This window comes from Panthera pardus, unplaced genomic scaffold (assembly GCF_024362965.1).
Source record: "Panthera pardus isolate Hobbes unplaced genomic scaffold, ASM2436296v1 HiC_scaffold_25, whole genome shotgun sequence".
NCBI lineage: Eukaryota > Metazoa > Chordata > Mammalia > Carnivora > Felidae > Panthera > Panthera pardus.
The window spans coordinates 13,917,084-13,932,298 of NW_026526821.1; the positions used below are offsets into that span (position 1 = coordinate 13,917,084).

At 50.5% G+C, this 15,215-nt stretch overlaps 1 protein-coding gene across 23 annotated transcripts in view; it reads left to right on the forward strand.

Moving 5' to 3' along the window:
* The window catches only part of ZMYND8 (zinc finger MYND-type containing 8), a 125,358-nt gene that overhangs the window by 19,815 nt on the left and 90,328 nt on the right, over positions 1-15,215 (forward strand). Inside the window, exon 1 of one of the 23 annotated variants that reach the window (XM_053890190.1) lies at positions 7,832-7,874. The exons of 20 other annotated variants lie outside the window; for them this stretch is intronic. Coding sequence is in view for 1 of the 3 variants with exons in the window: in XM_053890177.1 (XP_053746152.1) it covers positions 11,283-11,361 (79 nt within the window). In the remaining 2 variants the exon portion in view is untranslated. Of the gene's footprint in view, positions 1-7,831; positions 7,875-10,870; positions 11,203-11,237; positions 11,362-15,215 lie in introns of those variants that run through there. 2 more of the 23 variants (XM_053890189.1, XM_053890177.1) reach the window with 2 other exon arrangements.

Below are 15,215 nucleotides of genomic sequence, written 5' to 3' on the forward strand. Positions count from 1 at the left end.
TTCTACCCACCTCCAGCTTTCCTGGGAACCTAGAAACCTGGCATTTCACAGACCTTTAAAAACAAGAACAAAAACAAAAACTTTATTGAGCTATAATTCACATAGTGTACAATTCTCCATCTTAAGGTAGACACTTCAGTGGTTTTTAATATGTTTAGAGTGTGGTGCAATCGATTTTTAACCTTTTCCTCATCCCAATAAGAAATCCCCCTCCCCCCCATTAGTAATCACTCCCCATTGTCCCTTACCCCAGTCCTGGCAACCACAAATCTACCTTCTATCCTTGTGGATTTACTTATTTTGGTTGTTTTCATCTAAATGAAATCATAATAGCATAGGACCTTTTGGGTCTGACTTCTTTTCCTTAGAATAATGCTTTCAAGACCCAGCCACATTGTGGCCTAGATTAGCACTACGTTCCTTTTTATGGCCGAATAATACTGTATCGTGGATATACCACATTTTTATCGTCCACTCATCCGTTAGTAGACATTCGACTTGTTTCTGTGTTTTGGCTCCCCTGCATGATGCCGACGTGATGATTTTGTGTGAGTTTTTGTGTGGGTGTATGTTTTCATGTCTCTTGGTTATAGACCTAGGTAGGCGTGGGGTTCCGCGGTCCTAGGGCACTTCTGTTTAACCTTTTGATGGACGCGTCGACTTCTCAACACGTTAAAGTCTCTCCCAAGCCTGCATGTTTTCTATTAGTAGTTCTTCCTGTTTCTGGCCTCTTCCTCCACGTCAGGTTTCTTAGGAGAAGCGTCTTTATTTGTGTCTTGGTTTCCTCACCTGCCCATTTGTCACTTTTGTCACTGAGCTTCCTGCAGACTCCATGTTGCTTTTTCTGGTGGAGGTTTTCGGGACTCATTTACCTTGATCTGACAGGTGTGTGGGCCATTGCTGTTCATTCTTCTCCTGGAAACATCTCTTCCTTGGCTTTTTTTTTTTTTTTTTGCCACCGCTGTCCTCGTTCTCCTCCTGTTTCCCTGGCACCCTCGCTTCTCTTCAGCCATTAAATGTTGGCGTTGTGGAAAGCTTGGCCCTGTCCTCTCTCCCAGCATGTTCTTTCCCTGAGTGATCTCGCCCACATCCGTAGCTTTGTGACTCACACATTTTTTATTTCCAACCTAGATTTTTCCTGAGTCATGAGGCGGAGAGGGCCAGCTGCCTACTTGACCTCCCTACCTGTTGTTCATGGGTGTCTCAAACTCAGCAGGTCCCATCTCAACCTGCTCTCCTGCCCTCCCCTCTCCACCCCAGCAAAACACCTGCTCCTCTACCCTGTCCGATAAGCTAGTATTCTGCCAGTTGGCTAGGCCAGAGATAGGGGACTTATTCTAATTCTTCTGTCCTTTTGCCTTTTTTGGTGTCATTTTCTTACAATATTATATCCTAAATACCATTCTGTAGGTCTCTTAACTGGTCCCACTGTCTCTGTCCCGCCCCCCCCCCCCCCCCCCCCCGCCCCCCAATCTTTCGGAAAGGAACATCCCTTCTGACCACCACTTCCTACTTTAAACTCTTTTCCTGTTCTCTTTTAACCTACTTTAAAGTGCCTTCTCCGTAGTTTCGGATGAAGATCACAACCCTAAAATCCGCATGTGTTACCCCCTGCCTACCGTTTCAGCTTTTCCCTGTGTTCCCCTTTTCTGTCTTACTTGGGACACACCTACCTTCTAGATTCCAGAGCCACGGGGTCTTTGCTCAGACCTGGGAGATCCTCCCCTCTCCTCTCTCCTAACCTCCCAACCCCCCTGAGTCTAACGTTCCAAATGAGGGTGGGTCCTGCCTTTTGTTTTTGTTGATCCTGCTGTGCCCTCTGCCTATTTTATTACCAGTGTGCCTGTGCTGGTTGCTGTGCAATAAATATTTATTTTGAACGAATGAGTGAATGGCTTGGCTTTGTCTATCAGATGGATAGAACTTTTATCCTGGAGAACGAAGTAAAAACAGCCTTTCAGCTAGAGAGGGTGGCTTTGTTTCCAGAATAATCCGTGCCTGGAAATAATTACCCAAGCTCAGATGTCTGCTCTCCCTGAAACGATTGGTGGCCTGTCTTTCTTTCCCCCCAGGGATACAGCACTCTTTGAAATGCCCCCCTTCCCTCTGATTTCTTTCCTTCCCGATGCATTAATACCACTTCTGGTAGGGCCCTTTCCAAAACACAAGTCCGATTGTCTTGCTCTCCTGCTTTAAGTTTCCAAGGGCTCCTTAAGACCACAGTCTTGAGCAGAGATTCAAGGCCCTACTCCCTCCCTGTCCTTTCCAGGCTCTGGTCAGCGTCCCTGCGGAACCTGCCTGTTGCCCTATACAGCCTTCCAGCCCGAGTGTCTGTCTTGGGATATGCTAGTTCCTCTCCTGCTCATTGCTGGGGCACACCTTTACAGATCCTTCCAGACTAAGCTAAAGCCCTCCTCACTCTGGTCCTCCTTCATTGGAGCCCTTTAGCTTCCAACGTCAAAATCACCCTGGAAAGTCCCTTAAATTTGTCCATGAAAGTACAGTAATCAGCTCTGGTCAGGCATTCTTATACATACTAAAGGCTTGAGAATTACCAAGCCAGGCTAAGGGAGGAATCAAAGACAAGGCCATGCACCTATTTCTAGGCATCAGGCATTACGCCTTGAAGACACCTGGCAAATTCCTCAAATACGGATGGGTGGAAGATTCTGAGGTGTTCTGCTGACTCCACGCCGGCTCTCGTCTGTTTAATACAGAGTTCCTTACAGCTATGCTGTTTGCTATATGTGGCTCTTTAAATTTACGTTAATTAAAACTGTAGTTGCACTGGCCACATTTCAGTCACCTGGTAGCCACGTGTAGCCGAGGCGATTGCTGTCATTATAGAAAGTTCTATCCGACAGGGCTGCTGTGTAGCTTTCATACATTGGCGGGTGCCGTGCTGGATGCTGTTGGTGAAAATAACCCAGTCAGGGATTGGCGCAGCCCAGAATATGCTGAATAAACAATTACATCAGAACTGAAGTTTTGCTTGATCAAACCTCCTGGGGGCCTCCCATTTTTTGAAAAGAGAGAGCATGGCCGGCTCCCTGTGTTCTCAGGTTAGCATTTTTTTTTTTTTTTTTTTTGTAATGTTTGAGAGAGACCGAGCACCTGCACCTTGGGAGCGGGGGAGGGGCAGAGAGAGAAGGAGACCTAGGATCTGAAGTGGGCTGTGCCCTGACAGCCAGGAATTCACGCAGGTTGAACTCACGAACCAAGAGATCCTGATCTGAGCCGAAGTAGGATGCGTAACCGACTGAGCCGAGGTGCCCCTCCGGTGGGCATTTCTTATTCCCGCTCCACTGCACTGCCTTTTTGCCAGGCCCTTTGGCATCTTGGAATACTGGTGGGGGACAAATACCATAGGATATGCCGGGCCACCCTCTCCCCAGCCTCCCAAATCAACCCTGCATCGTAGAATTCACTGACCTGTGTGTCAGTAGATGGATATGGGCACCAGGTCTCCCTCTCAACTCTGACCAACCTGGTGCTAGCGATTTAGAGTAGCTGCTCAATAAGTGTTTTTAGAAAAAAGAATCTCTTGCAAGGATTACAGACTAATTAAGGGAAGAAAATGGATTATTGGATTTTCCTTTCAAACGATAAAGGCACTGCCTCTCTGAGACATAGGCTATTCCAGGACCTGGAGAGGGTCCCGCAGGACAAGCCAAGAGGATCCTTGGCTTCCTGCAGGATAGAGATCAAACACGAGCTAGGAGGAAGCAAGAGCAGAATTAACTGAATAGCATGACTGGTAGAGTATAGCAGGCGGTGTATCCCGGAGACTCAGAAAGGGAGAGGTGAGTTAGGGGTTTGCATTGGAAAGGGGTCCAAGGTCCATGTTCCTTCAGGAATCCAGGGTAGGAGTCTATCAGAGAGTCAGGTGAACAATAGGTGGTGTTCCATAAGCCACTGAAGGCAGGGGTAGGGATGCCCGTGTCAACCAAGATTTGTTGGAAGCCAATGTCCTCGAGCTCGCTTCTTCTTAGATGGTATGAGGTGTGTGGGGGCCTAGGACGAAACTCAGAATGACTCGTTTTCATGCTTCCCCCTAGAGTGGAAACATAGCTTCTTGGGTTTACTCAGATGTGGTGAAATACGGAACGGGAGGAAAGGGGGGCTGGCAGAGACACAGCAGAGGTGGAGCCTTTCCAAAATGGCGTCTCTTCAGCTTCCCTATCTTATTTCCAACAAGCCAAAATACACGAAGAAAAAGCTAAAAAAATCTGTAGCCAGGTGTAACCAGTGTTAACGGTTTGGTATATTTTCATTTGCACTTTACCCCTCTTGTAAAAATATAAACAAACTTCTATTCTAGGGGCAGAAAACTTCTCTTTTTTTCTTCTAGATTCTTAGGCCGGTCTAATAATTTAATTGATACAGGACAGATTAACAGGATGAAAACAAAGAGAAGTTTAACAATGCATACATCTCCTGTGTACATGAGGGAGACCCAGAAAAACAGAGTAACTCCCCACAATGGCCAAAGCCAACACCTTAAATACCGTCTTTGGCTAAAGACAAAAGAGGTTGGGGGCGGGGAATCCGTTATGGGAGTCACCAGGAAAAGCACAGCAAACAAGGGTCAGGTCGTTATGCAGATTTAAGTTGTTGTCTTCCCCATTGATAAGAGTTTCTAGAGAGTTAGTCATTCTCATCTTCTTGGTCCGGCTAGGAAGACGTTCTTACAGATGGAGATTTTTCTTACACATGTAAATGTCTCTTACAAAAGGGTGATTTTGATTTGGTTTTCAGAGCTGCTCTCGAGTTTGCAGTTTCTTGAAAATAACCAGCCTGAGTTAATCCTTGTGCCAAAGAGACGTATTTTGGGGTGGCAATTCCTGCTTGACGGAATGCCAAGATGGTACCATGACGGGGTTGAACGGTCCAGAGCTTGGCTGCCCCAGCAAGGCGCCCTTTCTCTCTTACCCCAGTATTTGCCTTCTTGCCTTTTGCTGCTCTACTCTGCCTTGAAGAGACTTTCAAGGTTAGATTATTTAATTATCTTGACAATTAAGGAATAATGGAGACCTTGGTATATGGGGAATCTTGTGTTCCATCCTAAGGTGTGTGTGTGTGGGGGGGTGGTCAGCCTGGAGGATTGTTTCATGTGGAAACGGGGACCCTGTGTGGCCAGATATTCTGTTTTTGTTTGCTTTTTTTTTTTTTTTTTAACGTTGATTTATCTATGAGAGAGAAAGAGAGAGAGGGAATGCCTGTGCTCAAGCTCGCACAAGCAGGGGAGGGTGCAGAGTGGGAGGGAGACAGAATCCGAAGCAGGCTCTGGGCTGTGAGCTGTCCGTGCAGTCCGATGCAGGGCTCAAACCCAGGAACCATGAGATCATGACCTGAGCCGAAGTCAGACTCTAAACTGACTGAGCCACCCAGGCGCCCCTTGTTTTGTTTTAAGAGAAGATAGTCATCTGGATTTATTCTAGATGTGGTTTCACCCAATTTAAAAATACTGATAACTAAAGTTGTAAAAGTATCAGCCAGCTGTGAGCGGATCGAATTCACCCTATGGTCCTTCAGTGGACTACCACTGGCCCAGGCCATGGCTGTAGCCACCCCTAGACTGATGTCCTGGCGATTCCTCCCCATCTGGGTCACTGGGTAATTACATCAGCTGTCACTAGAGCCCCCTTCCTAATAAGGTTGATGTGGGTTTGTCCTTGACCTCTTTAACCGTCTTCAATAACCCCCTATCCCCACTCGGCAGTCCGGGGACTGTCTTTCAAGCCAGGTTGCTGTTCCTTGAGTTGGGACCGGACACCCTAGTAATTGGTGGGGGTTGCTTGACAAATAAGTTATCTTTAAAATCTAGACTCCTCTCCAGGCTGTTGAGATGCTGACGCTTTGAGCGGCCGGAGAGAACGAAGATGGAGACCAGACAGAGCAGATTTGGTTTCTCTTGAATCACGCCCAGGAGTGGGATGGAGGGAAGATGAGCCAGCCAGGCCCATACTGCTGCCTTCACTAAGGGAAGTGCTCCCCGCGGGCCCTGGCATCCGATTGCAGGGACAGAATTGGTGCATCCTGGCGAGGATTAAGGGAGGCATTGAAAAGAGATCCTCAGACTTAAAAGGGTCTGATGAGAAAAAGGGCAAAGAATCTGGACTAAAAAATTTGGTTAAATGGTCATCACACTGGGGGGTCTCCCAGTGGGGAGCATGTTTTCCCTGGAGAAAGTCATCCCTCCTTTTTAACGCTAAATGATTCTGAGACTGTCTCTCCTTGAGAAGAATGCGGAGTTGGGAAGTAGGTGGCTTGTGAAAACCTCCTGAGTTTCCCCCCTCTGGTTTCTCAGTAATTGTGTTTAGCTGCATGGCCCCATCCTGTTTGGCATATAAATCCTTACTTAATCCCCTACTTTTGGAGAAATGGACTCTTCAGGCAAGAAACAAGAATGGCTGAGGGGCGCCTGGGTGGCTCAGTCGGTTGCTCATCCGACTTTGGCTCAGGTCATGATCTCACGGTCTGTGGGTTGGAGCCCCACATTGGGCTCTGCGCTGACGGCTCAGAGCCTGGAGCCCGCTTCGGATTCCGTGTCTCCCTCTCTCTCTGCCCCTCCCCTGCTTGTGCTCTGTCTCTGTCTCAAAAATAAATAAACATTTAAAAAAAAAAAAAAAAAAAAAAAGAATGGCTGAGTACCTGTCGAGAAGGGAATTTCCCCTCTAGTGTTCTGGTGTTTCTCTTTCGCACCCTGAGATGGCCAGGTTCCCTTTTGAGCAATCTTCCCTATTGACCTCACAACCCTCCCGTCTTCTTGGACTTCGGGGAGAAATTCTTAGACCAGGGAAGAAAAACGGGAGTTTCTTGTGAGTCACCTCGGAGCTTTGTTAACACTGTTCCGTTGCTCATTTACCTGGTCAGATGTGTGTCCGCGGTGATGCCTCTTGAGCCAAGCCCAGAGCCGGGCCCCGTGCCATGCACGGGGCTATGGCAAAGAACTGCCCAGATGGAGCTCACATTCTGGAGGAGATTAGAAAAAAAAGTGAAACAGCAAAAGAAGAAAATAATTTTCGACAGTTTTCAGCTAGAGGTAATCTCAGTGAAGTCAATCGCGATCACACACCCACACCCACACCCACACCCACACACACATACCCGAACCCACGTTTCAGAATGATAAGGGGGCTGGAGGGTGATGTTTGAGCCGAAAGCTGAAGTTGCCAGGTACGGGAAGATTGCACATAGAACATTCTAGAGGGAAGTGGCAGCGAGTGTACATGAACTTGGCTCGTGTGAGGCCGTTGTGGTTGGGTTCAGTGGATGGAAGAGGACAAGTGAGCGGGACCAAATGCGGCAATAAGTCTGGATGGGATGTTGGGCGCGCCCAGCGAGCCGCCTCGGCGGGTTTTACTCGGGGGCTGCCTCGTCTTATTTAGGTTTCAAGAAGGCTGCCTGCCGTAGAGGGCAAGTCAGGAGCCCTGGTGCTCGGATCAAGGTGGCGGCTGTGGCGGTGGGACTGAACGTGAACGGGCAGAAGACGGGCAGGGAACACCCTTTCTTTGCAGAGCGCTCGCTGTGTGTCAGGCACCACGTAGGCTCTAACTAACCTGTGCGGTTGAGCATCCTTAATACATTCCGTGGATAGCTAGGACTCTGAGGCCGGCTCTCTCCCAGGCTTCAAGAGCCCTGTTTGAGTAGGGGCGAGAAGGAGGAGTCCCAGGGCAGTTCCGAGGGCCACCTGGACTGTTCTGCTTTTCTCCGGGAGGAAATCCTGAGCCCTGCAGGGATTTTGAGCCTGGCTTGGTTGAACCTGTGCCAGCCCGTGAACGTTTGGGTCTCTCTTCATTGCACACTTTTTTTTTTTTTTTTCTTCTAGAAACATTCTGGGAAGAGCTAGTCTGGTGCGAATCGAGGTGAAGGTACAGAAGGATTCGGGGAAACTGGCTTGAGCTTTCTGGGCTAATGTCTTCTCTCCGCCCTGGCTCCTCTTTCCCCCATTGGGGAACGATAATAGTCATAACTGGTGGTGCCTGTGACATGTGACACCTCCACTTGGCACATATTGTCTCGTGTAATTCTGAACCCTTTTAGAAAGATCCTCATTGTCCTGGCTGAATCCACTGAGGCACAGAGAGGCCGAGGAGCTTGCCAGAGGACACACGGCTGGTAGCTCTTGCTATCAGACCTCGTGGTAGGGCTGTGGAACCCACACACCGAACCATAGAGCTGGCTTGGCGCTCGCCCACACCCAGCATGCCCTCAGTGATAAGAGAATTACAAGGTGGTGCTGATGACCACAGGGAAGAAAGACCCTTGACTGGTGTAGTTCGGGGCTTTGGAGCGGGAGTCAGCCGCAGGGGAGTCCCCAGCATGTCTTTGAGCCTTTGAGCACATAAGTGACTTTGCTTTTCTGAGCCGCGTCTATCAAATGGGTGCAGAAACACCATGCCTACGCTCATGGGATTCCCCAGGGGCTCCATCAGGTAGCGCCTCAATAAATGGTAGGTGTGAATCACACGAGCCCTGTTTGGGAAGAAACTAGAGAAATATTTTCCTGGCTACACCCTCTCTCCTGACGTGTATTATTCACAAACTCCTGGTATTTCTCCTGCTCAGCAGCTTTTTGCCTGTGTGTAATGAACCCGGTTCTTACTGAATATATTCCATATTCATTCTATGTTTACCAGCCCCTTCATCATGGGCCTGTTTTTCTCCGGGCCTCAGTTTCTTCATCAGTAAAAGGGGGATACTCAGTACCTACCTTCTCACAGAACCATGGTGAGGGGTAAGTAAATTGCTGTTTGTGTTTAGAACAGTGCCTCCCAGATAAGTGGTCAACGAAAGGCATTTTTAATACAATAACATTACTATTATTATTTTCTCTGGCAGTCTTCCCTCCAGGGCAGGGACCTTCTGCTGACCATCTCCCAGGTAGCCGAGTTGTCTTGTTCCTCAGTGACTGTTGACCGACTGGTTCCTTTGTTTTCTTCTGTTTGAAATGTGCAGTCAGGGCCACCAGGTGAAACATTAGGCATCATTTTCCTTCCTAGTGGGTGCAGATGCCTCTGTGGGTGGTGTATTTACACAAGGTTGGACTTGCCTGGCAGCTCACTGGAAGCTTCTTTAGCCCTGAATTTCTCAGCCACGGCTCTGTTGACGTTTTAGGCCTGATCATTCTGCTGTGGGTCTGTGCTGTGCGCTGTAGGGCGGTTATTAGCACTATCCATGGTGCCCGTGCACTAAATGCTTCTAGCGACTTCTTTCTTTTTCTAGTTGTGACCACCAAAAATGTTTCCTGACTCTGCTGAGTGTCTCCGGGGGAGACCTGGCGAGGACTCCTGCTTCACACTGTTCTAAACACCTGAGCCCCCTAAAAATGGCACCGGATAGGTGCTGGGGGCATGTTCTGAGCTCCTCCTGTATGCTGGGCCCTGGAGATGCAGATGTGGCCCCTGACCAGGGCAGTACGTGGCATGGAGTGAGAGCTCCCTAAGTACCATTTTCATCCATAATTGCATAGCCTCTTGAAAATACCTTAAATAGTTTAATACCCGAACAGGGTCAGAAAGAACTGAAAGATGAACCCGGTGTTTCCCTTCTGTCCTGGTTGTTCCCCCAGGGCCTTTGCAGACCCAGAGCCTACACAGCCCCTACTTCTTCCATTCCGGTCTCTTTCTGGCCTTTTTTGACTTCGATTTTCTTACGTGTCAGTACATGAAGAGATCTCCTCTTCATTCCATTTTCTGGCTGCATGATGATTTTTTGCATCTCAGTCTCCTGCTGGTGGCATCGAAGTTGCTTCCCATTCCCTTGGCTGTGCCGATGTGTCATCCTGTGCCCTTCTGAGAGCCGGGGGTGGGGTGGGATGGGGCGAGGGGAGGCCAGGCCACAGGATACATGCTTAGAGCCAGCGCAGTATGGGGGGCGTTCTGGGTCTGAAATCTCTGCTTTCTCAAAGGACCACGATGAGGTGACTGTCCAGGGCCTTGTCCCCTCTTCCCCAGCATCTTCTAGAGACTTTTCCTGTTTTCACGAAAGTGACCTTCGAGAGGCCAGACCCACGCCCAGGGCGTGTGAGGAACGCTGCCTGGTTACCAGTGGCACCTTTTCCCTCCGCCCCACCCGAGCCTCTCTATTTCCCTTTTCTTCTCTCAGCCCGCTGCGGGCAGAGCCGCCTTTTTACCTGAATTGGCTTCTGATGGCTGTAATTCCCCAGTTGCAGTTTGAAAGCCACCCACCAGCACCTGAGCTTTCTAGAACCTGAGCTGGGCCAGGGGGTGGGACCCAGCTCAGCCTGGATAAATAATGCAGACGGCTTCCGCGCCAGCACTGCTCCTCCTGGGAGCCCTCCCTGCGGCCAGCTACGTAGCAAAGGCCAAAGGCAACTGGTTACTCCACACTTTCTTTGTGGTGACTTGGCAGAGTTAAGGGCCTCAAATATGTACACCCGTCAGACGCACTCAGCCTTTTGGGCCTGGGCCCGCTGGAGGGGGGTGGGGTGGGGTGCCGCGGTTTCTTGCGCGGGGCTGGGCCCTGCCTCCTCCTGCTTTGTGAAATTTGAAAGAGCTTGGCATTCTCGAACCAGGAAATTCCTGTTGCGATGTTGTCGTTTTTCCAGAAGTCCTCTTCCCGGCTGAGGGGGAGGAAAGGGCTGGGTGGTTGCGATTGCCTCTAGTTGTGGAGGGCACAACAGTGAATTCATTTGTAAATCAGCCTCTTTTCCCTAGATGGCAGCAATTTCTGGCCCGCCCGGCAGCGTTTAGAGGTTCACCTTTTACATATGAATGTGCCGCTTCGTCAGCACCCCTGCATTATGTCGGGAGAGAGAGAGCGCGAGAGAGAGCCGAGCCCCGGGGTGTTGGCAAGATGGCTTTCTCATTTCTGGGAGAGGCACGTCCGAAGTAAAGTTAATTAATCTGAAAATTATTGAAAGTAAACAAACGCCTAAAAACACCTTCCCGTTGCAGAGCGCCACGCTCCCTCTTGGTGGTCTCATGTAGCCAGCAGAACAACGGCAATTTGTTGTGTTTATTCGCATCCGGTGAAATCAATGGCCCTTCGGTGCTGTGCACTCTGCAGGCTTCCAGCCTAGCCGGGCTGCTGGCTATCGAGGGTGATAAATTAGAGCCGAAAGCCTCACGGGGACAAGCAGGCGCGGCCCCTGCCTCAGACTGCCTGACTGCAGAGAGGTGAGGGTGTCCTTGCCGCGCTGGGCCACCTAGTGCGTCCGAGACAGGAGCTGGCCTGGTAAGTGGTGACTCTTAGCCTGTCCTCTTTGCTTCTTCCTCCTCCCCCTGGGAGAGGCTGCTGAGGATCCGGAAGCAGGAATGTCTGCCGTGTGTGAGCCTCTGTTCTCTTTCAAAGAGAAGGGAGGCCCTCAGAGCAGCCCAGCTCTCTCGATGGCAGGTAAGCGCCCCTTCCCAGGGTTACCCGGCCCTGGTTTGCTTTGCCCCCGAGGCACTCGGGATGGACGACCTTTTCCCCAGGTTGAGAATGACCCTTTTGTTCCACGGCCTCATTTCCGAGTCGGTCTTCCTTTTCCCAGTCTGGGTGAGAAGTTCACATTCTCAGGCAGGGAGAACTTGTAGAACCCCGGTGGCCTTTCCGGAGGAGGCCCCTCAGGCAGGCTGCAGCCTTGTCTCGAGGGTTCTGTGGTTCTGGGCGTTCAGTGTGTGACCAGATTAGTCGTTTTCGCTCGTGGCTTGGGTATTCTCTGCTGTAAGGAAAATGTTACCCCCTTCTCATCCCCGTCCACTGCGCCCCATTTTCATTTCTGCTCTGGGTGAGGGAAATTTCCAGGCTTTGGTTTCATGATGATGTACCTACCAGCAGGAAAAGGCCCTAGGGTTCCCGGGTTCCTGGGGAGGGAGGCCTGTTTGGGTACCTGCTCTGGGTCTCGGGGCAACACGTGGAGACGATTAACCATGTTTGTGCTTTGCCGTCTTCTGGGAGAGCAGCGAGTGACCATGTTTGCAGTGGCCTGTGGAGAGGGCCGGCTGTGACCGAGAGCGCTGTCCGCGAGTACCCTCCGAGCCCCGGCCAGCGCAGGCCTCTGCTTTCGGCCCTGCCTTCGCGGCTAAGGGGGGCAAGCCGGAGGTGGAGAAGTCCTGTCCTGGGCCCGTTCCGTGTCCGTGTTCTATAGGCTGGCGTTTCCATAACTCTGACCTTAATGTGCTCCTCTGAGAAAACAAGGTCTGTTTTTGCAGCAGGAGGGTTGGGGATGGAGGAGGGAGAGGAGGAGGAGGAGGAGGGATGATTGCCGGTTTGACAAAACAGCTATCATTTATGGAGTGCTTACTCTTTGCCAGGCCTGAACTTCTTTAATCCTTTTGTAACTCCTCAAGGTACCATGATCTCCACCCTCCAGGAGGATAGAGGCACAGAGAGGTTAAGTAGCTTCCTTAAGCTGCACCTCTGGGCATAACCACTGTGGCACCCTGCGTGCACCATCTGCGGCCTGTTTTTTTTTTTTTTAATTTTTTTTTTTTTTAAGCATTTATTCATTTTTGAGAGACAGAGACGGAGTGTGAGTTGGGGAGGGGCAGAGAGAGAGGGAGACACAGAATCCGAAGCAGGCTCCAGGCTCCGAGCTGTCAGCACAGAGCCCAACGTGGGGCTTGAACTCACGAATCATGAGATCATGACCTGAGCTGAAGTTGGACCGTCAACCGACTGAGCCACCCAGGCTCCCTGATCTGCGACCCGTTTTATCAGAATGCGTGCCCCGGCTTCCGAGTGCGGTGGCCAACTTGTGGCCACCCTACCTGTGTGGCCCACGATGCCCGTCTCTGCCTGTTGGTTGGGTTTTTCCTCATTCAGGCCCCACAGGCTCACTGTCCACATTGAGGAAATTTAACACCCACCAAAACACACCATGAGGCTGATCCTCATGGGGAAGCGTTTGGCCTTTCAGCTGGGGCCCTTTTCTCTCTCCAGAGGAGACAATTCCCTGTGATGGTGTGTCATTTCCTAGGCTCTGGAGAATATTGAGGGCTGTGACTCAGGTGCCGGATGTGGGTGGGGGTGGGGGTGCCTGGTGTGCCCGGGTCTGGCCAGCCTGGATGGACATTGGAAAGGACTGTGGGGGAGGGGAGATGACCACACAGGCTCCCCACCCGCAGCCTATTTTGTGGCCTGGGCCACGTTCTGGTGCCACCATGGGAATACCGGGAGGTGAATATGCTTCCTGGGGACTGCCTTTGAGAGAGGCGCACATCGTTAGTCGGACAAACACGGTTTTCTACTGTCCTTGTTCTGGAGTGCTCCTTGTTTTTTTTTGTTTTAAAAAAAAATTTTTTTTTTAACGTTTTATTTATTTTTGAGACAGGGAGAGACAGAGCATGAACAGGGGAGGGTGAGAGAGAGGGAGATACAGAATCTGAAACAGGCTCCAGGCTCTGAGCTGCCAGCACAGAGCCCGACGCGGGGCTCGAACTCACGGACCGCGAGATCATGACCTGAGCCAAAGTCGGACGCTTAACCGACTGAGCCACCCAGGCACCCCTGGAGTGCTCCTTGTTGAACACAACCCCATCCCATCACCCAGCCCTGTGTTAGGAGTCCATCTTGCAGAGCTGAGGACCGCCTCTCCCTGCGTGAGGCTGTGTGCGGGCCTCAGAGTCGAACCACTGCCTGGGTTCAAATCCCAGCCCTGCCACTTGGGTCATCTTGAGCAAAAGCGACTTCGAGAGAAGTACCCCACAGCCATTTTGAACAGCGCCACCTACGTTGTGTGTAGTAAGAGAACGCCTTAGCTGTTAATCCTCGTGGCTCAGGAAAGCTAAGAGGCGGGGTTATCTTGAAGTACCATGTCCCTTAAGTCAGGGGACATCTGGGAAGGGCTGAGCAGGATTGTTTCTGGTGGTTCACCAGACACAGGTTGGAGAAGGATCTCATCACATGCTTGGTTCCCGATACGCAGTAGGCCTTCTCTTATTAAGATTTCAGCGGATGTCACAGGAGGGGAAAGTTCTGCTGTTTCCTGCTTCATGCCAAGCTGTTCTCCTGAGTCACTGCTCCGTCTTTTGCCTGGAGGAGCTCTTCTCCCTCGCCCACGTTAACTCCTTCAGAACCAGACTTATTTTGGGGCTGGCGGAGGGGGTAGGACGCGGAGGGTGGCTGGTGAGCCAAGGCAGAAGACTCACAGGCCGTGCTACTCACAGAAAGGACTTCCAGATCAAGGGTGAACCATTTCCCTGGTGATTCAGTCTATGGTGGCTCTTTGTCATCCTTCCAAGTTTATAGATGAAATGTGTTTAGCAATAAGTCCTTGTCAGAATTAAATCATTAAAGAAGGAGGAAAAAAAAAAAAACAACTTGAGTCAGCTTTCTGGAAGAGGTCCTTAAGAGGCTTTGTTGCCATGACTACAGCGAAGTCCACACCCCCCATTCGCTCACCACCTGAGGCCTACGTGTTTGTACGTGTTTGTACGTCAGAGTGCTGACCTGCCTCCTCCCTCCCAAGGACTGTGAATGCAGTTGGTGTTTTGCAGACTTTGAGTCTCACTGACAGCCTCTGCCTTTGACAGATGTGTCTATTGCTTAGAGCTTATTAAACTCCTGCCCCTCGGACACAGCCGCTGATCTCGCGTTAACTCTGGAGGGAGTCGGTGTGTTTGTAGTCAGGAACAGAATTGGGGTTTTGATGGTTTGCTGGGATTAGAAGGTTGGGGTGCTCTTAGCTAGGGGCAGCCTTGGGTCAGACCCCGCCTCGCTGAGCAGGATCTTTGTTTCCCCCTTTCGGTTCCTGCTGGGCTGGGACAAAACTCAGTCTGGCTTAAGTTGCTTATGTGTGTGTTTCTCCCCTCTTTCCCATGGAATTAATGAATTGGAAAGTTCAAAAGGGACTTTACTTTTTTTATTAAAAATTTTTCTTGATGTGTATTTTTGAGAGCGTACGCAGGGGAAGGGGCAGAGAGAGAGGAAGACACAGAGCCCGACGTGGGGCTCGAACTCACAAACCGCAAGATCGTGACCTGGGCCGAAGTCGAGCACGTAACCAACTGAGCCACCCAGGCGCCCTTCAGAATGGACTTTAAGGTCCTCTAGTCCTGTAGTTTTAATCTTTAGTGTTGGTGATATCTTTAGGAAGGTGAAGTAGGTGTGGCCCCCCCCCCCCCTTTGCCAGGAAGTTGTGTCCTTGTACAGAACTGTGGCTTGTGGATCATGGGTCCCTGAAGCACTTTCCAGGCTCCAGGTGAGAAGTTCTGGTCTGGCCCCTTCCTCCCTTGTGCCATTTTGCAGATGGAGTCTGAGTGGAA